The sequence below is a fragment of the Elephas maximus genome, chromosome 4 (genome assembly GCF_024166365.1).
Source record: "Elephas maximus indicus isolate mEleMax1 chromosome 4, mEleMax1 primary haplotype, whole genome shotgun sequence".
NCBI lineage: Eukaryota > Metazoa > Chordata > Mammalia > Proboscidea > Elephantidae > Elephas > Elephas maximus.
Genome location: NC_064822.1, coordinates 190,843,365 through 190,870,710, shown reverse-complemented (window position 1 = coordinate 190,870,710; position 27,346 = coordinate 190,843,365). Strand labels below are relative to the sequence as shown.

General features: G+C 47.0%; 2 protein-coding genes across 3 annotated transcripts in view; one reads left to right on the top strand and one right to left on the bottom strand.

Annotated features, from left to right (window-relative positions):
• The window catches only part of PPARA (peroxisome proliferator activated receptor alpha), an 89,958-nt gene extending 65,859 nt beyond the window's left edge, over positions 1–24,099 (bottom strand). Inside the window, exons 1-2 of one of the 2 annotated variants that reach the window (XM_049884664.1) lie at positions 23,998–24,099; positions 22,930–23,010 (exon numbers count right to left, since the gene is read on the bottom strand). The gene's annotated coding sequence lies outside the window, so the exon portion shown is untranslated. Of the gene's footprint in view, positions 1–22,929; positions 23,011–23,676; positions 23,765–23,997 lie in introns of those variants that run through there. The other variant, XM_049884665.1, reaches the window with a different exon arrangement.
• On the top strand, positions 22,957–23,818 carry LOC126076499 (uncharacterized). Its single transcript, XM_049884990.1, has 2 exons — positions 22,957–23,214; positions 23,385–23,818. Exons 1-2 carry the CDS (start codon positions 22,957–22,959, stop codon positions 23,796–23,798), a joined length of 672 nt encoding a protein of 223 aa, XP_049740947.1. The 3' UTR covers positions 23,799–23,818.
• Positions 24,100–27,346: the final 3,247 nt, after the last annotated feature.

Below are 27,346 nucleotides of genomic sequence, written 5' to 3'. Positions count from 1 at the left end.
ATATTTGATGATATTTGATGTTGAATGAATACATCTTCTCTTTATTTCTGGCCAAGATACACTACTCACCATTTGCCTTCCCCACCCCAGGCTTCCCAGCTCCTCTCCTTTATCCTACTCCTTCTGCCTGGAACACCTCCCATCCCATACATTTTAGGGGAAACTCAAAGACCAATTCCTCCTGAAAGCCTTGCTGATGCACCCAGGTCGAAGGACCCCTCCGCCTTTCGAATTTCCACAGCTCCTGACCTACGGCTCTGAGGGAGAGAACACTTGCCAGAATCTGTGACTCACATCCCTGATATCGATTGCTGCCCTTTCTGCCCCAAAACCCAAAAAGCCAAACCTGTTGTCATTGAGTTGATTCCGACCCACAGTGAGCCTACAGGACACAGTGGAACCGCCCCATAGGGTTTCCAAGGAGCGCCTGGTGGATTTGAACTGCCAACCTTTTGGTTACCAGCTGAGCTCTTAATCACTGCACCACCATGGCTCCTGCCCAGCTGACTTGTAACTCCTTAAGGCAGAATGTCACGTGGCTCTCCTTCCTCCCTATGCAAGGCAGGTGTTCAACAAATATTTACTGAATAAATCTAGTATTGGCACTAGGTTCTGAGCATTGTTCCATTTCTTAAAAAATTTTACTCATGTCATGTTCAATAATGGGCCCACGAGAGAAGCCCAGTGAAGACTACCAATTTTCACGGGGAAAGTGCATCCTACGACCGCCCTGGGAAGGGGTACATTTTGGGACATTAGGGTCATTCATTTGCTTGGCTCCACAATCAATACCCTTGGAAGCAACAATCAAGATACCATATGATGTATCATACTGTGAGAATCTGCTGCAAAAGACTTTTTCAAAGTTTTAAAAAGCAAAGACGCCACTTTGGAGACTAAGGTGTGCCTGACCCAAGCTATGGTCTTTTCAGTTGCCTCATATGCATGTGAAAGTTAGACAATGAACACGGAAGACAAAAGAAGAATCAATGCATTTGAATTGAATTGATATATACCATGGATTGCCAGAAGAATGAACAAATCAGTCTTTGAAGAAATATATCCGGAATACTCCCTAAAGGAGGATAGCAAGAGGTTGTCTCACTTACTTTGAATACATCATCAGAAAAGACCAATCGCTGGAGAAAGACATCATGGTTGAGATGTCCACGTAGAGAGTCAGCAAGAAGAGGGAGACCCTCAATGACATGGACTGATACAACAGCCAAAACAATGAACTCAGTCAATGATCCTGAAGACAGCACAGACTGTGCTGTCTTAGCACTCTGCAAAGTTTTTTCCTCTTGTATATAAGGTCGCCCTAAGTGGGAGTCAACTCAACAGCAACTACAACAACGGAGTCGTTTAAATGTCTGCAGTAGACTCTGTAGAGTCCACACAGTTCTGATAAACACACTCGGGATGTCTACATGTACTTGGTGACAGATGTCAGTATCTGTTGCATGGCATACGAGACCTTTCCTAAGACACCTACAGCTTTACAAGACTGAATTGTCCCTTCCATGAACATGGTATAGCCATTGTTTTATTTGGGTTATCTTTATTTCTCTCAAAAATGTTATCAGTATTCTGAGTAGAGGTCTTACTTACCTTTTATAGGTTTATTCCTATGTATATGATATTTTTTGTGATATTGTAAGTTTTTTTTCACTCGCCAACATGTTGTCCAAAGTGGTTTACCATTTTACATTCACATCGGCAGTATATGAGCATTCCAGTTGCTCTCTATCTTCATCCACACTTGGTCAGTCTTTTTAATTTTAGTAATTCTAGGTGGTGTATAGTGATGTCTCTCAACAAACAACAGTAACATTCACTACTATTCATTTGCATTTCCCTAATGACTAACGGGAGTTGCTCAGTGGTGCAAACAGTTAAGTGCTCGGCTACAGATAGAAAGGTTGGTGGTTCAAGTCCACGCAGAGGAACTGCAAAAGAAAGATCTGGTGATCTAGTTCTGAAAAATCAGCCACTTAAAACCCTACAGAAGCACAGTTCTATTCTGACACGCATGGCGTCACCATGAGTCAAAACGGACTCGATGGCACTGGTTCAGTTTTTGGTTAATGACTAATGATATTGAGCATATTTTCATGTGCTTACTTGCCACTCAATGCCCCTGTTGAAGAGTTTGTTCAAATCTTTGGCCTATTTTTTTATTGGGTTGTTTCTCTTCTTATTGAATTGTAAGTGTTCTTTATATAGTACAGATATAAGTCCTTTTTCAGATATGTGTTTTGCAAATATTCTCTCCCATTCTGTGGCCTGCCTTTTCATTTTCTTAATAGCGTCTTTTGATGAGCAATATTGTTTAATTTTGATGATGTCCAATTTATTTTTTCTTTTATAGTTCATGCTTTTTGAATCATATTTAAGAAATCTTTGCCAAACCCTGAATGTTTTCTTCTGGAAGCTGTATAGTTTTAATTTTTACAATTATGTCTATGATTTATTTCAAATTATTATTTTTTTAAATATGGTGTGAAGTGAGGTCAAGGTTCATTATTTTGCATATGACTATTCAATTGTTCCGGTACCGTTTGTTAAAAAGATTATTTTTCCCCCACTGTGCTGTCTTAGCACTCTGCAGAAAAATCAGTTGACTATATATATATATATATAAAACTAAACCAAACCCACTGCCATGGAATTGATTCTGACTCATAGCGACCCTATAGGACAGAGTACAGCTGCCCCACAGCATTTCCAAGGAGTGGCTGGTGGATTCAAACTGCCGATCTTTTGGTTAGCAGCCATAGCTCTTAACCACTGTGCCACTAGGACTCCGGCCATAGACATATATATGGGTTTATTTCTGGATTTGCTATTCTGTTCCATTCATCTGTTTGTCTATTTTCATATTAATAACATACTTTCTTGGTTACCACAGTTTTATAAGTCTTGAAATCAGACAGTCTACGTCTTCCAACTTTGTTCTTGTTTTTCAAAGTTGTTTTAGCTACCCAAGGTCCTTTGCATTGCCATATAAATTTTAGGATCAGCCTGTCAAATCCTACAAATAGCCTCTGGAATTTGATTTTGATTGCTTGGAATTTGTGGATCATTTGGGGAAGAACTGACATCGTAATGATACTGAGTCTTCTGCTCCAAGAACATGGTATATCTCACCATTTGTTTATTTATTTTTTTATATTTCTCTCAGCAAAACATTGTTACAAATATTTTCAGTGTACAGATCTTGTACATTCTATCCCAAAGCATTTCATATTTCTTGATGCTTTATTACTTTTTAAATGTTAAACTAACCTGAATTAAACCCTTTAATTTTCAGCACACTGAAGGTGTCCTTTCGTTGTCTTCTGGCATATAGATGATTGGGTTTTGGTGGAGAAATCAGCCCTCAGGTGTTGTTGCTGTGAAGGTAATGTCTTTTTTTTTTTTTTTTTTAAACCTCTAGTTTCTTTTAAAATTATCTCCTGATGTATGGTTTTTCAAAAGTTTTACTGCAATGTGTCTAGGTTCATATTTTTGTTTGTTTTAATCTGGTTTGTGGTTCTTTAGACTTCTTGATTATGTGACTTGATGTCTTTAATCAGTATTACAAAAACTTCAGCTGCTCTCCCTTCAAACATCCCTTCAAACATTGCTTCAGCCTAATTCTGTCTTTTGTCTTCTCCTAGGATTCCAATTACACGGATGATAGAATTTTTCACTACATCTTCTACGTCTGTATTTTCATCCTTTTGTCTCTGTGCTTCATTTTAGTGTCTTTTTCTGATCTATCTTACAATTCAGCAATTCTCTCTCAGTCATGTCTACTCTGCCCTTATACCTATCTACAGAGTATGTAGTACTGGTTTTTGTATTTTCTAGTGTCATGATTTCTGTTTGGCTATTTTTTTCAAACCAATGCCCTTTTAAAAAATATAATTTCTAGTGTGCTACCAAAATTCTCAGTCTTATCTTTCATTATCTTGACTACAGTAGGCAATCTTATTTTAAAGTATATGTGTATACTTTGAAAGTGTACATGGGTCTGTTTCTGTCGTTTATTATTTCTGCTAGTTGATGACGTCTTTTCTCCTCACACGCCTGGTTGGTTTTGGTGTGCACTATTTCCTGCTTCACACAGTAGAGTGAGACAATAAAAAGATCATGTAAGCAAAAACTGCATAAAGCAATTTAATAATTTTACAAACTTAAAAATTTTTTGTCTATATGTTGGCATCTCCTGCCTGCAGGGGAGATGAGAGGGTAGAGGGGGTTAGAAGCTGGCGAAATGGACACAAAAAGAGAGAATGGAGAGCGATAGCAGGCTGTCTCATTAGGGGGAGAGTAATTGGGAGTATGTAGCAAGGTGTATATAAGTTTTTGTGTGAGAGATTGACTTGATTTGTAAACTTTCACTTAAAGCACAATAAAATTATAAAAAAATTTTTTTTTGTCTAAACATTAAAAACTCTCTTACTCTTGGTTGTACAGACACAGGAAAGTAAAAAGGATAGTAAAATTAGTACCTACTTGGTACACTGTAATTAATTTAAAACATTGGGAGCCCCTGGAGGGTGCAAAAGATTAAGCACTTGGCTACTAACTGAAAGGGCGGTGATTCGAATTCACCCAGAGGTGCCTCAGAAGAAAGGCCTGGCAATCTACTTCTGAAAGGTCATAGCCCTTGGGAACCCTGTGAAGTGCAGTTCTACTCTGAAACCCATGGGGTCACCACGAGTTGCAATCAACTCAAAGGCAACTGGTTTAATTTAAAACATTAGAAACATTGAGAATTAAAGCATTTTATTTCCTTGTAAAAAACTTATCAAGGGTAGTCTGAACAATGCTTCCTGGTCTTCTTGTCATATGACCTAACAGTGTAGAGAGTACTGGCAGAAGTACGGCCAGACTGCTCCTTAGAAGCGAGGACGGCGAGACTTCCCCTCACGTCCATTGGACATGTTATCTGGGGGGACCGGTCCCTGGAGAAGGATGTCATGCTTGATAAAGCAGAAGGTCAGTGGAAAAGAGGAAGACCCTCAGCAAGATGGGTTAACACAGTGGCTGCAACAATGGGCTCAAGCGTAACAACAGTTGTGAGGATGGCACAGGACCGGGCAGTGTTTCATTCTGTTGTGCGTATGGTCGCTAAGAGTCGGAACCGACTCGACACCACCTCACAACAAGACAGACAGAACATATTCTCTATGCCTTAGCCAATTGCCACACTCATTTTTAAGTTTCCAGCACTTCATCCTTCGCATTTCCAATGTCACGGAACATCTCCAAGAGTTCCTTTAATGTGACGTTCTTTGTTGGCACCACGTCTGCTGGACTATCTCCATCCTTTTCATCACAACCACCTTGCTCATCTTTGCTGATAAATTCACTTTCACTCAGTGCCTATGGCTGCAAATCTAGAGCCCCTCCAAAGGTGGCAGTGTTAACAACCTTGCGGTCAGCTCTTTCTTTCATAACTCCACCTATGTTAGATTCGGGGGGCCTGCTGGCACAGTATTTAAGCACTCGACTGCTAATCGAAAGGTTGGCAGTTCAAACAACCAGCTGCTCCACGGGAGAAAGATGTGGCAGTCTGCTTCTGGAATGATCACAACCTTGGAGACCCTATGGGGCAGTTCTACTCTGTCCTACAGGGTCGCTATGAGTCAGAATCTGCTCAACAGCACTGGGTATGTTTAATTCAAATTACTCTTCCAGCATTATCGCTTTTCAATTCTATGCTTCACTCTCATCTTCGTTGGCCAATTTCCTTTGGGTTTGCCATTTTTGTAAAGTGTCAAGCGGATTTATCAGTGGGAGACAAGGAGGCAACACATCTCCACCCTTTACTGTCTGTGCATAAACTGCAGAACAGGTGCATAGTGACTAGTCACAAGCAGACTTTGAAAGAAGTGGCGTGATCGGTCACTGTTGATGAGGCATAGCTGTCATTTATGTAGTGACTGGTGGCCTGAAGAGCTAGCAGCAATATTTCACTTTTTGCAATTGTTGTTGTTGTTAGGTGCCGTCAAGTTGGTTCTAACTCGTAGGAACCCCATGTACCACAGAACGAAACACTGCTTGGTCCCATGCCATCCTCACAATTGTTGCTATGCTTGAGCCCCTTGTTGCAGCCAGTATGTCAATCCATCTCGTTGGAGGGCTTCCTCTTTTTTGCTGACCCTCCACTTTACCAAGCATCATGTCCTTCTGCAGGGACTGACCCCTCCTGATAACACGTGCAAAGTACACAAGACGAAGTCTCACCATCTCACTTCTAAGGAACATTCTGGCTGTACTTCCAAGACAGACTTGTTTGTTCTTCTGGCAGTCCCCGGTATATTGATTATTCTTTGCCAACACCATGATTCAAAGGCATCAATTCTTCAGTCTCCCTTACTCATTGTCCAGCTTTCACATGCATATGAGGCGATTGAAAACACCATGGCTTGGGTCAGGAGCACCTTAGTCCTCAAAGCGACATATTTGCTTTTAAATACTATAAAGAGGTCCTTTGCAGCAGATTTGCCCAATGCAATACCTCATTTGATTTCTTGACTGCTGCTTCCATGACCGTTGATTGCGGATCCAAGTAAAATGAAATCCTTGACAACTTCAATCTTTTCTCTGTTTATCATGATGTTGCTTATTGGTCCAGTTGTGAGGATTTTTCTTTTCTTTATGTTGAGGTATAATCCATACTGAAGGCTGTGGTCTTTGATCTTCATTAGTAAGTGCTTCAAGTCCTCTTCACTTGCAGCAAGCAAGGTTGTCTCATCTGCATAACACAAGTTGTTAATGAATCTTCCTCCAATCCTGATGCCCCGTTCTTCTTCATGTAGTCCAGCTTCTCGGATTATTTGCTCAGCATACAGATTAAATAGGTATGGAGAAAGGATACAACCCTGACACACACCTTTCCTGACTTTCAACCACACAGTATCCCCTTGTTCTGTTCGAACGACCACCTCTTGATCTATGTACAGGTTCTTCCTGAACACAATTAAGTTCCCTGTAATTCCCATTCTTTGCAATGTTATCCATAATTTGTTATGACCCACACAGTCAAATGTCTTTGCATAGTAATTATGCAATTACTCATGGTTAACATGCCGTAGTAATGGAAATGTGAACTGTGTTGGGATGCTGGTGTACTTTAACTAAAGTGCAGCAACTGAGAGGTCCCTGGGTGGTATATGTGGTTCACTCCTGCCTACTAACCAAGAGGTTAGCGGTTCGAGCGCATGCATCGGCACCCTAGAAAACAATTCTTGCAACGTGTTTCCATAAAGATGATAGCCAAGAAAACCCTACGGAGCAGTTCTAGTCTGTAACACATGGGGTCGCCATGAGTCAGAATCGACTTGATGGCAACGATTTTGATTTTTTTAGTATTATATTTCTATCATTAAGGTCACCACATATCTAGCCAATATTGTTAAAATAATAACTTTCTAATTAAAATGCTGATTAGAAATTTTAGAACAGAAAAATTATCATCTTTTCAAAAAGTAGATTTAAGTGAAGAGGAAGGCTCCATTCGTTCAACAGGTATTTTTTTAGGTTCTTCCTATGCCAGGCCAGAGCCCTGGTGGAGCAGTGGTTAAGAGCTCAGCTGCTAACCAAGAGGTCAGCAGTTCGAATCCACCAGCTGCTCCTTGGAAACCCTGTGGGGCAGTCCTACAGGATTGCTATGAGTTGGGATTGACTCAATAGCAATGAGGAATGGGGCTATGCTAAGCCACAGTCCCTGGGTGGCGCAAAGGATTAACAAGCTTGGCTGCTAACCAAATTTCGAAGGTTTGAGTCCACCCAGAGGCACCTTGGAAAAGAGGCTGGTGACCTACTTTCAAAAAATCAGGTGCTGAAAACCCTGTGGAGCACAGTTCTACTCTGACACACACGTGGGGTTGCCACGAGTCTGAGCTGACTTGACGACAACTGGTAAACTAGGCCACATTCCAACCACTAAGGACACAGGAGTGAACAAGAGAGACAAACACCCCTGCCCTCACAGGCCTGCCATCCTAGGGAGGGGAGGCAGATGGCAGACACACAAGCAAATAACACAGATTATATTAGATGGCAGTAAGTTGGGGAGAGGCTGCGGTTTTAAATAAGGTGATCAGGGAAAGCCTCCCCACGTGGGGAACACAGTGCACTTACGATGTCCTTCTTTCCTATGAAAGGAGCCCTGGTGGCATAGTGGTTAAGTGCTCAGCTGCTAATCAAAAGGTCGGCGTTCAAACCCACCCGCTGCCCCTCAGGAGAAAGATATGGCAGTCTGGTTCCATAAAGATTACAGCCTTGGAAACCCTATGGAGTAGTTCTACTCTGTCCTACAGAGTCACTATGAGTCGGAACCGACTTAACAGCAATGGGTTCTTTCCTGTAAACAGGGATACGGAGCTGACAGGGTCCCTTGGGCCCACCACCACCTGGACACTGGCATGCCCTCCTGACTTGCAAACACTGCTCTGCCACAGCACCAGCTCTGCTTTGGATGCCAGCCTGGTGGAGGGAAAGGAGGAGCCACCAGACTCTGCCACTCACTGGACTGTGCTTTCTATACATCGTCCCCTAAAACTCACACCACCCTGCGTGCGGTCAGTATCACCAGTGCCACGTTAGCTGGCAGGTGTGCCGTGGGGGCAGGGACGTTTGTCCTCAACTGACACCGCCGGGCACTTAACAAGTCCCCCGTCCAAGGATGAACAGGACACGTAAGCGGTCTCAACGCTCCATGCCTCCTTGAGCAAGGATTGGTTCCCACTAGACTGCAAAAAAGGAGTCCCTGAGGCCCCTGGGAAGGAGGCCTGGTGGTGCAGTGGTTATGCACTCAGCTGTAAACCGAAAGTTGGGCGGTTTGAACCCACCAGCCGCTCTGTGGGAGAAAGATACAGCATCTGCTTCGGTAAAGATTACAGCCTTGGAAACCCTGTCCTATAGGGTCACTATGAATCAGAACTGACTAAAGACAATGGGTTTGGGGGCCCCTGGGTGGTGTAAACAGTTAAGCACTCAGCTACCAACCAAAAGTTTGGTGGTTCGAACCCACCCACAGGCTCCTTGGAAGAAAGGTCTGGCAATCTGCTTCTGAAAAGTCACAGCCATGAAAACTCTATAAAGCCCAGTTCTACTCTAACACACATGGGGTCACCACAAGTCGGAATTGACGGCAACTGGCTCGTCTGTAAATCCATGAGGGCAGAAAGCAGCTGAAGAGCAGCTCCCAAGCTCTCCGTGCCCTAATCCGTGAGCCTGTAATGTGTGGTTTCACAAGGCAAAAGGGGCTTTGCAGGTGTGATCAAGGTTAGGGATCTCAAGGTGGAAGAGGAACCTGGATCACCCAGGTGGGCCACATCAAATCCCCCGAGCCCTTAAAAGCAGAGAACTTTCTCTGGCTGGAGTCAAGGAGATGCAACAGAAGGCAGGAGATGACGCAGAAAGCGTGAAAAGGACTCTTCCTGCCACTGCTTTGAAAACGAAGGGGCCATGAGCCAAGGAATGTGGGCTGCCCCCAGCACCTGAGAGTGCCCCCCATAACAACCAGCAAGGAAACGGAGACTGTATGTTTTCCAAACCCCCAGAAATGTACACTTAAAAAAGGATGAATTCTGCTGTAAGTAAATGATTTCTCAGGAAACTTGGAAGCAAACAAGCAAACTCAAACCCACCTGCCCAGTTTTCTAGGGGGTCTGTTAGGAAGTGGTGAGTCTGGTGTTGGCAGCCCGCCCAGCGCCATTGGCAAACCCACAAGGAGGGTAGTGAGGGTGAGAACTTCAAGGATATCGGGGAGCCAGCTTTGTTCCCACTTCATACCCCGGGGGGGGTTCATGGTCCCCTCCCCGCAGGGCAGGATACAGCTGCCTCCCTCCCCACCACCCGGCCAAGAAAAGTAAGAAACCTGCTACAGCCCCGGGTACTCATCAGCAGTTCTCTGTTAACCTGGAAGAGGTCTTTGCTGATAGCCTCGCATTCGTCTGGGGAAGGTTTTCCTCACTCACTTCTCTTGAACCAAATGGTATTTCGCTAACGACACCCTCTTTCTCTTATCCCTTCAGGTTCACCTTTCAGCGAGCAATGGGCACGCTCAGTTGTTTTTTTTTTTTGTATTAACTTTTATTTAGCTTCAAGTGAACGTTTACAAATCAAGTCAAACTGTCACATATAAGTTTATATACACCTTACTCCGTACTCCCACTTGCTCTCCCCCTAATAAGTCAGCCCTTCCAGTCTCTCGTGACAATTTTGCCAGCTTCCAACTCTCTCTATCCTCCCATCCCCCCTCCAGACAGGAGATACCAACACAGTCTCAAGTGTCCACCTGATACAAATAGCTCACTCTTCATTGGCATCTCTCTCCTACCCACTGTCCAGTCCCTACCATGTCTGATGAGTTGTCTTCGGGGATGGTTCCTGTTCTGGGCCAACAGAAGGTTTGGGGACCGTGACCGCCGGGATTCCTCTAGTCTCAGTCAGACCATTAAGTCTGGTCTTTTTGTGAGAATTTGGGGTCTATATCCCACTGATCTCCTGCTCCCTCAGGGGTTCTCTATTGTGCTCCCTGTCAGGGCAGTCATCGGTTGTGGCCGGGCACCAACTAGTTCTTCTGGTCTCAGGATGATGTAGGTCTCTGGTTCACGTGGCCCTTTCTGTCTCTTGGGCTCATAGTTATTGTGTGACCTTGGTGTTCTTCATTCTTCTTTGCTCCAGGTGGGTTGAGACCAATTGATGCATCTTAGATGGCCGCTTGATAGCATTTAAGACCCCAGACGCCACATTTCAAAGTGGGATGCAGAATGTTTTCATAATAGAATTATTTTGCCAATTGACTTAGAAGTCCCCTTAAACCATGGTCCCCAAACCCCTGCCCTTGCTCCGCTGACCTTTGAAGCATTCAGTTTATCCCAGAAACTTCTTTGCTTTTGGTCCAGTCCAGTTGAGCTGACCTTCCCTGTATTGAGTATTGTCCTTCCCTTCACCTAAAGCAGTTCTTATCTACTAACTAATCAGTAAAAAACCCTCTCCCACCCTTCCTCCCTCCCCGCCTCGTAACCACAAAAGTATGTGTTCTTCTCAGTTTATACTAATACTCAAGATCTTATAATAGTGGTCTTATACAATATTTGTCCTTTTGCCTCTGACTAATTTCACTCAGCATAATGCCTTCCAGGTTCCTCCATGTTATGAAATGTTTCACAGATTTGTCATTGTTCTTTATCGATGCGTAGTATTCCATTGTGTGAATATACCACAATTTATTTACCCATTCATCCCTTGATGGACACCTTGGTTGCTTCCAGCTTTTTGCTATTGTAAACAGAGCTGCAATAAACATGGGTGTGCATATATCTGTTTGTGTGAAGGCTCTTCTTTCTCTAGTGTATATTCTGAGGAGTGGGATTTCTGGGTTGTATGGTAGTTTTATTTCTAACTGTTTAAGATAACGCCAGATAGATTTCCAAAGTGGTTGTACCATTTTAGATTCCCACCAGCAGTGTATAAGAGTTCCAGTCTCTCCGCAGCCTCTCCAACATTTATTATTTTGTGTTTTTTGGATTAATGCCAGCCTTGTTGGAGTGAGATGGAATCTCATCGTAGTTTTAATTTGCATTTCTCTAATGGCTAATGATCGAGAGCATTTTCTCATGTATCTGTTACCTGCCTGAATATCTTCTTTAGTGAAGTGCGTGTTCATATCCTTTGCCCACTTCTTGATTGGGTTGTTCGTCTTTTTGTGGTTGAGTTTTGACAGAATCATGTAGATTTTAGAGATCAGGCACTGGTCGGAGATGTCATAGCTGAAAATTCTTTCCCAGTCTGTAGGTGGTCTTTTTACTCTTTTGGTGAACTCTTTAGATGAGCATAGGTGTTTGATTTTTAGGAGTTCCCAGTTATCTGGTTTCTCTTCGTCATTTTTGGTAATGTTTTGTATTCTGTTTATGCCTTGTATTAGGGCTCCTAAGGTTGTCCCTATTTTTTCTTCCATGATCTCTATTGTTTTAGTCTTTATGTTTAGGTCTTTGATCCACTTGGAGTTAGTTTTTGTGCTTGGTGTGAGGTATGGGTCCTGTTTCATTTTTTTGCAAATGGATATCCAGTTATGCCAGCACCGTTTGTTAAAAAGACTTATCTTTTCCCCAATTAACTGACACTGGGCCTTTGTCAAATATCAGCTGCTCATATGTGGATGGATTTATATCTGGGTTCTCAATTCTGTTCCATTGGTCTATGTGTCTGTTGTTGTACCAGTACCAGCCTGTTCTGACTACTGTGGCTGTATAATAGGTTCTGAAATCAGGTAGAGTGAGGCCTCCCACTTTCTTCTTCTTTTCAGTAATGCTTTGCTTATCCGAGGCTTCTTTCCCTGCCATATGAAGTTGGTGATTTGTTTCTCCATCACATTAAAAAATGACATTGGAATTTGGATCGGAAGTGCATTGTATGTATAGACGGCTTTTGGTAGAATAGATATTTTTATAATGTTAAGTCTTCCTATCCATGAGCAAGATATGTTTTTCCACTTAAGTAGGTCCTTTTTAGTTTCTTGCACTTGTACTTTGTAGTTTTCTTTGCATAGGTCTTTTACATCTTTGGTAAGATTTATTCCTAAGTATTTTATCTTCTTGGGGGCTACTGTGAATGGTATTGATTTGGTGATTTCCTCTTCGATGTTCTTTTTGTTGATGTAGAGGAATCCAAGTGATTATTGTATGTTTATCTTATAATCTGAGACTCTGCCAAACTCTTCTATTAGTTTCAGTAGTTTTCTGGAGGATTCCTTAGGGTTTTCTGTGTATAAGATCATGTCATCTGCAAATAGAGATAATTTTACTTCCTCCTTGCCAATCCAGATGCCCTTTATTTCTTTGTCTAGCCTAATTGCTCTGGTTAGGACCTCTAGCACAATGTTGAATAAGAGCGGTGATAAAGGGCATCCTTGTCTGGTTCCACTTCTCAAGGGAAATGCTTTCAGGCTCTCTCCATTTAGAGTGATGTTGGCTGTTGGCTTTGTATAAAAAAAAAAAAAAAAAAAAATTTTTTTTTTTTTTTTTTATTAGATGCCCTTTATTATGTTGAGGAATTTTCCTTCAATTCCTATTTTGGCAAGAGTTTTTTTATCATAAATGGGTGTTGGACTTTGTCAAATGCCTTTTCTGCATCAATTGATAAGATCATGTGGTTTTGTCTTTTGTTTTATTTATATGGTGGATTACATTAATGATTTTTCTAATATTAAACCAGCCTTGCATACCTAGTATAAATCCCACTTGGTCATGGTGGATTATTTTTTTGATATGTTGTTGAATTCTATTGGCTAGAATTTTGTTAAGGATTCTTGCATCTATGTTCATGAGGGATATAGGTCTGTAATTTTTTTTTTTTTTGTGATGTCTTTACCTGGTTTTGGTATCAGGGAGATGGTGGCTTCATAGCACACTCAGTTTTTTACGACAGAATCGAACCTGGAGGGCGTACCTGCTCTCGACGCTAGAACTATCAGCGACAATGAGAACGCAGACCTGTAACCCCATGTCCGGTGTTCTCTTGCCTGTAGGTCATTAGTGTTAGTAATCACCTGGGATTTAAATTCTGCTGACTGAAGTGGGTCACAAGGAGTTTAACTCTAGCACTTAATGCCTTCAAAATAATAATCAGAACAACTAAAACAGGCTCTAAAATTTCCTGGGTATTTTCCTTCACTCTTTCCTCTTCCCCAGTTTGGTTCCCAAGTTTTAAAGACAAATATTTATCACATGGCCACATTTGAGTCACTGTAGAGACATGGTGCATGCTCCCGGGCTGCAGGGTGCTGAGGGAGAGCAGCCTCCCTGGCTTTCCTTCAGCCTATTCCTCACCAGGAATCCTGATGGCCTAGTGGTTAAGTGCTATGGCTGCTAACCAAAAGGTCGGCAGTTTGAATCCGCCGGGCGCTCCTTGGAAACTCTACGGGGCAGTTCTACTCTGTCCTATAGGGGCACTATGAGTCGGGATCGACTCAGTGGCAGTGGGTTTGGTTTTGGTTTGGTATCCCTCACCACACTGAGGAGCTGGGCTATTTGTTTTCCTTCTGCCTCTCCTCCCAGGCTGGGAACCTTACTCCTCACATGGTGCAGAGCTTAAACTGCAGGGGACGCTGCTGTTTTCCCACTGCTTCTTCTAGTACCTAGAACAGGGCCTGGCACACGGTGAAAAAAACCAGCTGCTGTCAGGCGACTCCAACTCCTGGCGACCCCGTGTGTGTCAGAGTAGAACGGTGCTCCAGAGGGTTTTCTGCGGCTGACTTTTTGGAAGCACATCTCCAGGCCTTTCTTCCGAGGTGCCTCTGGGTAGACTCAAACCTCCACCCTTTCAGTTAGCAGCTGAGCCCTTAACCATTTGTACCACCCAGGGACTCCAGGTGCTCAGTAAATATTTGTTGGATGAATGAATGAGCAAACAAAGAAATGAGAGAGGTCCTCAATAAACCACCGCAGAAGTGAAGGCAGATGGGTCGAATCAGAGTGATTCAAAGTGCTCCAGGGTGTCGATGGACCCAAATCCTGCATCTGGTTTGGGGGTGGGACCAAGGAAGGCTTCTCGGTGGAGGTGGCATTTGATTGAGCCTTAAAGGCATCTCAAACTGAAGGCAATCCAGGAGGAACAGCACAACGTGGCATGAAGCGCCTGTGGGCAGGTGTCACGGTGAGCCAGGCAGCTGCTGTTGCTGACCTCCCGGGTGTTTGCGTGCCATCAGGCAGGGCAGCATCAACCAAGTCATCGCTCAGAGGAGCACTTACATCAGGACACCCCGACCTTGGGGAGGTTTCCCTAGGAGGAGGTTCAAACTGAGATCTCAAGGACAGAAGTTGTGGGGGATGGGGGGACAGTGGAAGGGAGGAGGGCCGGGGAAGGGAGAGCTTTCCAGGCGAGGTGGTGGACAGTGTCGGTCCTGGAGGTCAGGCCACGCCTTCCTCACTCACCACGGACTCAGGAACATCAGGTGGGTGAGTCAGTACTGAGGCTGGAGAGTTATAGGAGGCAGGTACCGGGACAGAGTTCCCACTACGAGCCAGGATGACGGTCTAGGGGAAGCACCAGTATTCACCATCCGCAGACCCATTAAACAACCTTTCCAAGGGCCCTGAGCCTCGTCCTGTCTCTAAGGCGGCTGCTGCAGGCCAGTGATGGTGACTGGAAGAACGAGGGTGGCAGGCCAGGCTCGGGGGAGGGGCTGGACGCACGGGTTTGCCAGCCTCCCAGAGGGTCATGGGCATTTGCAAGAGGCAGGTGGATGTGGAATCCAGAGCTCACAAGAGGTTAACAGAGTGCAGTGTCCACAGGGGGCAGGAAAAGGCAGGTGGACCCAGGTAACGGCGGGGGAGGGCAACGCTAGCACAGGAAGAGAGAGAGGTGGGGAGGGATCCAGACCGGGCATGCAGCACAGCCATAAAGCACCTGCCCACAGGGCCCTCGGGCAAGTCACCTTCATCTGAACAGGGATGAGGGCGGTGCTTTTAGAAGGAACCGTGGTGGCGCAATGGTTAAGTGCTCAGTTGCCAACCGAAAGGTCAGGGGTTTGAACCTACCCTGTGGCTCTTTGGGAGAAAGACCTGGCAATCTGCTCCTGTATGGGGTCACTCTGAGGCACCCAATAACAACAATAACAAAAATTACGGCTTTTAGAACAACAGAGGGAATGGACGTATTTTACCTCCAATTAGAATTTCATTTTCCATCTCTTAAAACTGGCTCCTGTCCTTGGCTCTAATTTTTAATTCCTCTCTCTTGTCTTTGAGAGGTTTCATCTTGAAGAAACCACACCAGACTCGACATCACAACTGGCACTTTGTGAAGTATCTGGGAAATGATCCGTCCGACTCAGAAAGCCCACGTTTGAGTCATTCATTCCAACAGGAGTAACTGAACACTTCCTAGTTAGCATGCCCTTCACCATGGCTGTATTTCTCCCTTGGCTATTTTTTTTCCTTCTGGAGTCTTCTTTCTCTTCTTCTACATCTTGTACCCTGTGCTGTCCTTGGATATGGTTAAATATTCACCTTCACGTAGATTTCTGACCCAGACACTAACAGCTAACCTTGCTGGATTCATCTAAACATAGAGAAAGCAGCAGGCAAAAGGCCTCTGTGTTTCCAGGGTGAAAGAAATACACCATATTCATGTCTTCTTATATGGACATTGTCATGGATTGACTTATGTCGCCCCCAAAATATGTGTATCAACTTGGTTAGGCCATGATTCCCAGTATTCTGTGGTTGTCCTCCATTTTGTGATTGTAATTTTATGTTGAGAGGAGTAGGGTGGGATTGTAACAGCACCCTTACTCAGGTCACCTCCCTGATCCAAGGTAAAGGGAGTTTCCCTGGGATGTGGTCTGCACCACCTTTTATCGCTCAAGAGATAAAAGGAAAGGGAAGCAAGCAGAGAGTTGGGGAGCTCATACCACCAAGAAAGCAGCACCAGGAGCACAGTGCATCCTTTGGACCCAGGGTCCCTGCGCCTGAGAAGCTCCTCCACCAGAGGAAGTTTGAGGACCTTCCTTAAGAGCCGACAAAGAGAGAAAGCCTTCCCCTGGAGCCAATGCCCTGAATTTGGACTTTTAGCTACTTTACTGTGATAAAATAAGCTTCTCTTTGTTAAAGCCATCCACGGGTGGTATTTCTGTTATAGCAGCGCTAGATGACTGAGACAGACATCCTGCCGAATACTCTCTGTGCTCTAACTACGTACATAAAGTCTGGGACTTAGACCGAATTGTCGTTGCTGGGTGCTGCTGGGTTGTTTTCAGCTCATAGCGACCCCACGGGACAGAGAAGACCTGCTCCACAGGCTGCACTCTTTACAGGAGCAGATTGCCATGTCTTTCTCCACGGAGCTGCTGAGTGGGTTTGAACCGCCAACCCTTCGGTTAGCAGCTGATCGCTTAAATATTTGTGCCACCAGGGCTCCTTGAATGAATTACTCCTGCTCTTATTTTAAAGTTTTCCACGGTAACCCTCCTCCAGTCACTGTCTGCTGTCACCTTAGCCAGGACCTGTGACCTTCCTCTTTAGTCAAACCCACCAACACTGACTCTTTACTTCCTATTGTTTCTCCGGCCCTCATAATCTTTGGTTTTTAGGCTGGTTGAGCAAAGGGTCCAGGTGCCAGGTGATGCAAATGGTTTGCTCGACAACTAACCAAAAAGGTCGGTGGTTCGAACCCGCCCAGTGGTGCCACACAAGAAAGGCCTGGCAATCTGCTTTTGTAAAGATTACAGACAAAAAAAACACCCTACAGGAGCTCAGCTCTACTCTGACACATGGGATCACTGTGAGCTGGAAACGACTCAACGACAACGGCAAGGGGTTTGGTTTTAGCAGAGGACCAGCAGTACTTCCCTCACCAACTCCATCTCCTTTCCAGCTCCTGCCCCACCCCAGCCCCCACCTCTGAGGTCCTGCACCACCTTTGCCTTATCTGAGCCTGGGATCCTCTTTCACCAGTTTGGACAAACGCTCGAGGCACCAACATGTCCACCCCCACAGCCTTATCACTACTTGTCCCTCGGGTTCTTTTCACCCTGTCTGTACTGGCCTTTTTTCTCAAGTATCGTTCGCTTCCAATGTCTTTTCGGTACCCCCTACCTTCCTCTTCTTCTTCCACCTGTTTCTCAAAGCTGCCTTCTTAGGCTCTCACTCTCCATTAAGCACTCACCTACAACAGCTTTGCACAAAACTTTCTTTTTTTTAACTACCTGCCTCTGAAGGTGTGCTCACTGCCTATAAAGGATTAGGTTGGTTGATTTACTTAATTTTTTTTAATTGTGATGAAAATACACATAAGGAAACATATGCCATCTCAACAACTTCTACACGTTCTGGTGACACTGACGACGTTCTTCACTTTGTGCAGCCATTCTCGCTATCTTTTCCCAAATCATTCACCCGCCAATTAGGTCTGTTTTTCCGATTTGAGAATGACAGCAGTAGAATATCCTCCTTTCTGGAAAACAGTCTCAAAAAAGCAAGTTTTTCTCAGGAAAGGAGACCACGAATGTCATGCTCTGAACTTCTGTGCACTTTCGATCACCTGCTTGTGACTCACCTGGTGGGCACAATGGGCAGAGATAGAACCCATAGTTCCCTTGCCTAACGTGGCAACCGATTCCATAACATTTTTCAAAGTGGCGGGAAAAAGAGGCAATCATGACACTCAAGCAAGATCCTCCCTGCATTGATCCTAAAATTCAAAGAATGTGGCAAACACGCCAAATACTGCCCTGTTTGATTCTATTGCAAATAGTTTTCACACACCGAGAGATGAGTCAACTCAAACCAAAACTCACATTTCCCTGAGCAATGTTTTCTGAGCGCCATTCCTGTGAGCCCCAACCTCAACGCACAGATAGGAAAACAGAATAGAAAGTGAGAGGAAATAAACAAGAGACTGACCCAGTTATCAAGCTTTACCCTAAAATGCGCTCAGATGAGACGTCATCTGGAATTTACCATGTTTACTCTCACTCCAGGGGAGTATTTACCTTAGGCTGGTGGTCTAGTAGACGTCAACTTGTTCAATAAAGGAAGTGCCTACAAAGCTTTTAAAGATTGCTCTGGGAAAAATCACTTTATTTAACATGTAGGTCATGGAAGAAAACTTGCTTTCAGCTCATCGAGATTCTAACCCTGCCATCCTGTACTTGGCAAGAAGCCGTATCCCTTCATTGTAAATATGCATTTAAACTCTCACATAAGGCAGATGGCTAACTTCTTAGGAAGCTCAGCAAGGGACATACCCACATGCTGATATTTAAGTAACTGGGTCACTTTTACTCTGGCCTGGTGATGTGCCACCTCACTCTGCTTACCATGTCCCCCTGGGCTATTTCAGTTATGAAGGGCTGCAGGAAAACTTGGGGTCTCACACACTCTTAAAAAAGAAAAGAAAAAAAAAAAAGGGACAACTATATTATTTATTCAACTATATAATAATTTAAAATCATTCATACGAAGCTTCATTAACTCAGAGTGAAGCAGTCATTCTGTTCAAAATGATATTCTCTCCAGGGCTTACTTGCCGCCTCTAAGTTAACGGGTGAGCGAAAGCAATCCAAGCAGAAACCTCTCCTCTGTACCTGCAAAGCCTCTCACGATGCAACGAGATACAAGCAGTCAGATGAGCACTGCAGGCCGGAACGCAGAAGGCATTCAGTCACTGTTGGCTCTAATTTCTGGTGTGCACACTTTATCTCCACAACTGGAGCAGGAACAGGACCCCGGTCCACTTAAATATAAGGATTCCCCAACCTCCAAGGTTTTAACACATCTCTTTATTTCCTACAAGGCCCCCAGGTGGCACAAATCATAGTGATCAACTACTAATCGAAAGGTTGGCATCCAAACCCGCCCTTGGCACTGCAGAAGAAAGGCCTGGCAGTCTCTTCCCTAAGAATTTCAGCCACGAAAGCCCCAGGTAGCACTTCTACTCTATAACACAGGGGGTCGCCATGAGGTGGAATCAACTCTATGGCAGCGGGTTTGGTTTGGGTTTTTCTTTCCTACTAAGACAGTTATTAAGGAGCCCTGGCGGCGCAGAAGTTAAGTGCTTGTCTGCTAACCAAAAGGTTGACAGTTCAAACCCCCTAGCCGCTCTGTGGGAGAAAGATGTGGCAGCCTGTAAAGATTCCCACTGCCGTTTAGCTGATTCTGACTCACAGCAATCCTTCAGGGCAGGGTAGAACTGCCCCATAGTGCTTCCAAGGCTATAGTCTTTGCGGGGGCAGACTGCCACATCTTTCTGCCATGGAGTGGCTGGTGGGTTTCAGCCGTCAACCTTTCGGTTAGCGCTTTCTATAGGGTCCCTGTGAGTCAGAAACAGCTCGATGGCAATAGGGAATGGTGGGGGAGTGATGGGGGAGACAGTTGTTTGGGATTTGAATCCACCATCCTGCAGAAAGAAATAGCATTTTATTTGGTTTGAGCCTCAGGCCATCTCATCTGACACCGAATCTACCCCAAACATATTATCCACTGCTACCTCCACCCCTGCAGCACTCTTGTAACAGGCACCATAGCGGAAGCCTGGCAGGGTGTAGGGGACATGCCCGCGCAGAGCTGACTGAGGGGTGGGCTCTCACTGTCCTAGGCTTGAGGGAGGCTGCAAAAATGCCCAGGGGAAATCCTGCTGCTGTAGGAGGAGGCTGCCATCTTTACTTGCTTTGGGGTACCCCCTGGCTGGCCCCCACCCAAACCTGAATACTGGAATTGAACACAGACACCCATCAATAAATCCTTATTGAATTACATTCTGTTCATCATTTACTTATTCCTGAACATTCACAAGTACCCACTGGTGGTGCAATGGTTAAGCGCTCAGTTACAATCAAAACATTGGTGGTTCGCACTTGCCTAGCAGCTCCACAGGGGTAAGACCTGGCAATCTGCTCCCATAAAGATTACAGTCCAGGAAACCCTATGGGACAGCTCTACTCTGTCACATGGGGTCGCTATGAGTCAAAATTGACTCAATGGCACCCAACAACCACAACTAAGTGTCACAATGGATTTAAACATATCAACAATCACGAAAATGGCACAGCACTGGGCAACGTTTCAGTCTGTCGTACATAAGATCGCTGTGAGTCAGAGCTGACTCGACGGCAAACAGCAACAACAAAGTATAAAGGACCGACCAGGCAGAAACGGATGGGGGCATCATCCCTGCAGACGGTGGGTTAGCTCGGTGCGCAGTCAGACAGGCCACGAGCCCCAGCGGAAGGCAGTGCCCAGTGATGGCTCGAGAGGGTGCGATCTAGGGCCAGATGGGAGCACTTCCAGCTTCGGGAAGTCTGGGCGGATTTCACTGACCCTGCCTTTCAGCAGGTCCCCCAGGGTGAGGAACAATCCCTTGCTGGGTCTGTATATAACCTAGACAGACCTGAGTACGAACAGCGGTCAATGCAGTACCACCAGGAGCCGGGGTCACGTTCACATTCAAAAGAAGCAGGGAGCGCACAGGACACTTGTTCTCCTGGGGTAGAACTCTCACTCCCTATTCAGGATAAAAATGAAAACTTTTGGTATGTACGGCACGGGGGTGGGGGGTGGGGGGTGTTGGGTTTCTTTCTGAAAGCCTTAGAAAAATCCTAAAACAGTTGAGGCAAAAATCACACAGGTATCTGAGCTGGTGCCACGAGAAACGCAGACAGCCTGTGGCAGGTCTCCCTCCTCTCTGAGACATGTCCTGGGATAGGCGTGGTTTTCTATACTTGACAAAGCGTTTCCGTGTAAGTCACCACTGTTGAGCTTCACATAACCCTTCAGACAGGGACTGTCTTCTGATGAGAAAACAGCAGTTTGGAAAGGTGGGCAAAGGTCCTGGGGCCTGGCGCTCAGGAACTAGGATCCCCAGATTCGGTGATAAACGATCTAACCTTTCCCACTGTACCAGCCTGCCCCCTGGTGCAAACCAAAGTCTTCAATTACTTTTGCTCTCTGCTGACCTCAGAACAAATCCAGGGTCACCACAAAAATAGCGAGGGAATAAGTCCTTCACTTTTTGAAGAGCGCAAACTCTTCCAGGGCACCAAAGTATCAGGGATAGAAGATGCTACATAATTACATACTCTAGAGGACAGAGAAGGAGCACACCTTCAAATAAAGAGCAAATCAGACTCTGTGCCAGTCTGTCACCTGCAGCACAGACCTGGCAATTCACATACCGAGCACTCCTTACAGCTGTCAGCTCAGCACACCTCGCCAGACAGAAGTACTTGGAAGGACAGACAAGTTCTTTAAAATATTGTCCTCTTATGGCTTTCCCTCCTGTTTGCGCTTGACTTCAAAGTGCCTTCAACACTCAAATTGTCAATTAAAACTCTTCGCCTGATTTTCCCTAATCACATGGCCTTGGAGGCAGCCTGGCCTGTTTTAGCAATTATTCAGATGGAAACAGTAGTTACAGCAAATGCTTTTCCTACAAACAGGAACTCTGCCTTTTTTTTTTTTTTTTTGAAACGTTTATGGAACATTTACAAAACTGACACTACACCAAGCTGCCAAAAACAGAAATAAAAGCAGAGGCCCTCAGATTCTGAAAAAGCAGAAATTACACAGGCCACATCCTCTGGTTGACTGCAACAAAATTAGCATGAGGGTTCCACAAAAAGGCCAGCCCCTTGGAAGTTAAAACCCTATCCATCCCCTGCCATGAAGGACACATCCATTCACACACACACACACACACACACACACACACACACACACACAGCAAAACTGTGGCAGAGGAAAAAAAGAGAACCTACTTACAAGTCCTACTTACAAGCCTGGCACACACGAGCTAGCGAAAAGAGCCATTTTATGGTAATTGGATGTCCCTGACTACACCTTTAACAGGTGAGAAAAGAAAAACTTTTTTTTTCCTACCATCAGTTAACTTCCTTTGGCTGCAAAGTTGTATAGAATTTTGTCAGGTCCACTGTCTCCTGGAGAACATGAAATGTTTCTGGTATTCCACAGGACAGTGGCCACACAAATCTGTATCATTTGGGGACTTTTTCAGGCCACCCCTGCCCTGGCTGTTGGCAGTCCTAGCGCTTCCCTACTATCTCCAGAAGCCATCTGCTTAGCCTTCACATTCGAATTAGAACAGCTAAAAAACAGCACGCTCCTCTGCGGTGGTATCTACCGTTTAAAAGCAACCATTAAATAACAGCATTTTCTGTGACCTTGTCTAGTTGTAAATAACCTGAAACCAGCCTTCTACAACGAAATGAAGTTCTTCCTGAAACCCACACGTTAAGGCAGGACTTTACAAGAAAAAATACATTCAGTTTTACCTTCACTGAAAATATAGCTGACATTGCTTCATAAAGCAACAATAATCATTAACAGCCACCTTGCCGCTGGCGCCGCAAGCAAACACCGAACTATTGCGATCTGGGACCGTCTGTAAATTCAACCTTCCATTTACCTGTCACGGGGACTTCTTGGTTCTGAGATGGCCTCGCCACAGCTGTTACTTCGCGGGAAAGGTAGGGCCTTCAACTCCAGCCTTGGCAGCAAGAAAGTAAAGGAGAAAATTATTACAATATGTTCTCTGGACTCCTCCCAACTCTCCACCAACTTGCAAGAGGAACGTCACCGTAACCCCTGCCTCGCGCAAAGGCTACGGCTTGACAGCGTGGTTCCCACGAAAACCCTTTGCCCCTCCTCCTGTGCCCGGCTCCTCAGCGCAACCTTTCGCAGGCAGCCCGGGGTAGGGGGTGGTGGGACATGGGGAGGGCAGGGTTGGGACTGGGGCTGGGAGGTGGGCGCGTGCAGCCCCTAAGCCCCATAAAGCCCAGCGAAGCCCAAGACACTCTACAACCATGTCCTTTTCTAAGAAAGAATCTTGACATTTGTGGCACTTTCCCCTCTTTCAATTAGAAAGGCTGGCAAAACAGGCTGAGCAGCTGTCCAAGAAGCCAGGACCACAGCAGCGCAGAACGGCGGCCCTTCCGCCAGCACCCCTCCGTCTCCACCGCGCCCCGCGGGCCAAGGCGCCGAGAGGCCGGGTTCCGAGGGTCGTGGCGGCCTTCGCAGAAACCCACCCGACCCGTCGGGGCCTGCGCGAGCTATTCCGTTGGAACCCGGCACGGCAGCAGCGCCTGTCCAGGACCGCGCAGGGAGCGGGGAGACCGTCTCTCTAAGGCGGCCCGCGGCCCGGGCGCAAACGCACCCGGAGTTTCTTCCATGGACCGGGCGCCAGCACTTGCCCCCTCCCTCGGGGCTGCCGACCAGTCCTCGGGGCCGCCCTCCTCGGCGGCCTTGGGTGTCTCAGGAACACCCCCAGGTCGGTGACACCAGGACCTTCGCGTAGCCCCGGCCCCGGGCGGACGAGGATGAGTGGACGCCAGGCCCAGCCGGCCGCTCTGAGCGAGGCCGAGCGGGGCGCCAGAGGCCGGGGTCCCCGCCCGAGCCCGCGCCCCGCGCGCATGCGCCGCACCCCTCCTTCGCCGCCTAACCCGCGCCCCGCGCCCCGCGCCCCCGCCCCGGGCACCTGAGCGGCAGCCGCTGCCCCGGGCCTCCTGGCCGACGCGCCGAGCTGGCGGCGCCGGGGAGGGCGCTCCTGCCGCCTCCGCCCCGCCCGCCGCTTCCCCCGCCCGGCGCCAACCCCGCCCGGTCCCCGGGTCCCCGGTCCGCCCCCCCGCGGCACGCGCCGCCCCGCCCGGCATCCCCCCCGCGCCGCCTCCCGGAAGCCCCGCCCCAGGCCCGGCGGACACACCCCCGGACGGCCGAGCCCGATTGGCCGCGCGCGGGGGCGGGACGCGCCGCGGTGTCCCACCTAGTGCCCGGGACCGCGGGACCGGCGGGTAAACTGAGGCCGAGCGCGGGAGGACTGCTCAAGGACACCCAGCAGGCGCCCCTTTCCGGCCCACGCACCCGGGGACGAGCCGCAGGGCGCGGGGAGGTGCCCGGGGAGGTGCCCGGCCGACCCATGCCACGTGGGCGAGGCCCCCCTCCGTGCGCCGGCTGGGTTCAGACTGGTACCCGGGCCGGGGGCCTAGAGCCTCAGTGGTGCGGGGAAGGACTTTGTCTCCAGGATCTTAGGATGCAAAGTGAGGAGAAAGGGGACGCAAGCGGGGGCTGTAGGGTCGACGCGTTAACAGGTGGCCGAGGTGCCAGGGCGCGGGATGGGAGGGTGAAGGGCAACGGGGACGGGCGCCAGGAGGCGCTGCCAGCTCAGACCCCACACCCGGTCCCGCCGCCTGAAAGCCGTGCACCCCCTCCACTCCCCAGTGCACAGGGGTGGACTTTGTGCTGGGCTGCCAAGGCGCTGGGCCTTCGCCAGGGCAGGGGGAGGTCGCGGCCCAGCAGCCAATGGCTAGGGCACGGGGAGAGCACTGCAAAGCGGCTTTGTGCTGTGACGCCGAACTCCCCGCGCAAGCGGAATGCGCAAAGCCACGCGGGGCCAACGCAATGGGGCGTCCCTCCTCTGGGAACGAAATGTGTGCTATGCTAGTCCTTCTGCTGCCCTCCCGCTGCTCCTGCCGGTTCTATTTATGGCATCGGGCGCCCAGGGGGACCCACAGGGGGGAGGAAACACAGCTCCAAACAGATCTCTGCGTTACGGGGGCCGAAGAGCCGAGGCTTTAAAAGATCTGTTTTAAAGTCACTTGTTGATTAGCTGGGTGCCTGTGGTGAACTTTGTCCCACCCACCCGACACCCACATTCCCTTCCTACTCACACCTTATTGCACGTGCTAGCTAGCAATGGCCAATATTTGTATTCTGCTTCCACATTTATGGAAACCTTGGTAGTGTAGTGGTTAAGTGCTAGGGCTGCTAACCAACAGGTCAGCAGTTCAAATCCTTCAGGCTCTCCTTGGAAACTCTATGGGGCAGTTCTGCTGTGTCCTATAGGGTCGCTATGAGTCGGAATGATCTCGACGCAGTGGGTTTTTGGTCCACATTTACAGGGCGATCCACACACATTATATCCTGGGTATCCCCTAGGTCGGGCAAGCAGCAGTGTTATCATTCAACAATGACTCCTGGGTGCCAGATAGGTGCCAGGCGTCATGGGTATAGCATCTGGGGACATGGGGACGTGGAAGCTCAGAGACGTTGTGGGATGCACCCCAGATCCCCGGCTGTCAGGTGTCAAGAGCCCAAGCCCAGGAGTGCTGGCTTTCCATGCCCAGATGCACCAGGCTGGGCTGCCAGAAACCCAGTCCGGAGAGGCAGCTGGAAAGTCCTGGTGAACATGACTCTGCAGGAGGACAGAGGAGTCTGTACAGGGTTCACCTGGGTGCTATGGACACGCCACAGACACAGAAAAGCGACGTTCACGAGTGTTTGGGGCTCCCAAGGGTTCAGGAGGGGAGCACTTGTTTTTTAAATAATATTTTGTTGTGTTTTTAAAAATTGTTATTGTACTTTAGATGAAGGTTTACAGAACAAACTAGCTTCTCAATAAACAATTAGTACACATATTGTTTTGTGACATTGATTACCAACCCCACAGCATGTCAACACTCTCCCTTCTTGACCTTGGTTTCCCTATTACCAACTTACCTGTCCCCTCCTGCCTTCTAGTCCTTGCCTCTGGGCTGGTGCGCCCCTTTATTCTCATTTTGTTTTACAGGCCTGTCTAATCTTTGGCTGAAGGGTGAACCTCAGGAGTGACTTCATTACTGAGCTAAAAGTGTGTCCGGGGGCCATACTTACTGGGTTTTTCCAGTCTCTGTCAGACCAGTAAGTCTGGTCTTTTTTGTGAGTGAGAATTTCGTTCTACATTTTCCTCCAGCTCTGTCCGGGACCCTCTATTGTGATCCCTGTCAGAGCAGTCGGTGGTGGTAGCCGGGCACTATCTAGTTGTACTGAACTTAGTCTGGTGGAGGCCATGGTAGTTGTGGCCCCTTAGTCCTTTGGACTAATCTTTCCCTTGTGTCTTTGGTTTTTGTTCATTTTCCTTTGCTCCAGACGGGGTGAGACCAGTGGAGTATCTTAGATGGCTGCTCACAACCTTTTTTTTTTTTTTTTTAATTGAACTTTACATGAAGGTTTACGGAATAAGCTAGCCTCTCATTAGACAGTTAGTACACAGATTGTTTTATGACATAGGTTACCGACTCCATGACATGTCAACACTCACCTTTCTTGACCTTGAGTTCCCTATTACCAGCTTTCCTGTCCCCCCCTGCCTTCTAGTCCTTGCTCCTGGGCTGGCGTGCCCCTTTAGTCTCATTTTGTTTTGTGGGCCTGTCTAACCCTTGGCTGAAGGGTGAACCTCAGGAGTGACTTCATTACTGAGCTTTAAGGGTACCCAGGGGCCATACTCTTGGGGTTTTTCCAGTCTCTGTCAGGCCAGTAAGTCTGGTCATTTTTCGTGTGTGTGTGAGTTAGAATTTTGTTCTACATTTTTCTCCAGCTCTGGCCGGGACCTTCTATTGTGATCCCTGTCAGAGCAGTCAGTGGTGGTAGCCGGACACCATCTAGTTCTGCTGAACTCAGTCTGGTGGAGGCCATGGTAGTTGTGGTCCATTAGTCCTTTGGACTAATCTTTCCCATGTGTCTTTAATTTTCTTCATTCTCTACTGAGACCAGTAGAGTATCTTAGATGGCTGCTCACAGGCTTTTAAGACCCCACATGCTACTCACTAAAGTAGAATGTAGAACATTTTCTTTATAAACTATGTTATGCCAATTGAGCTAGATGTTCCCTGAGATCATGGTCCCCAGCCCCCAGTTCAGAATTCAGTCCCTCAGGGAGTTTGGATGTGTCTATGGAGCTTCCGGAAACCATGGTGGCGTAGTGGTTAAGTGCTGTGGCTGCTAACCAAAGGGTCGGCAGTTCGAATCCGCCAGGCGCTCCTTGGAAAGTCTGTGAGGCAGTTCTACTCTGT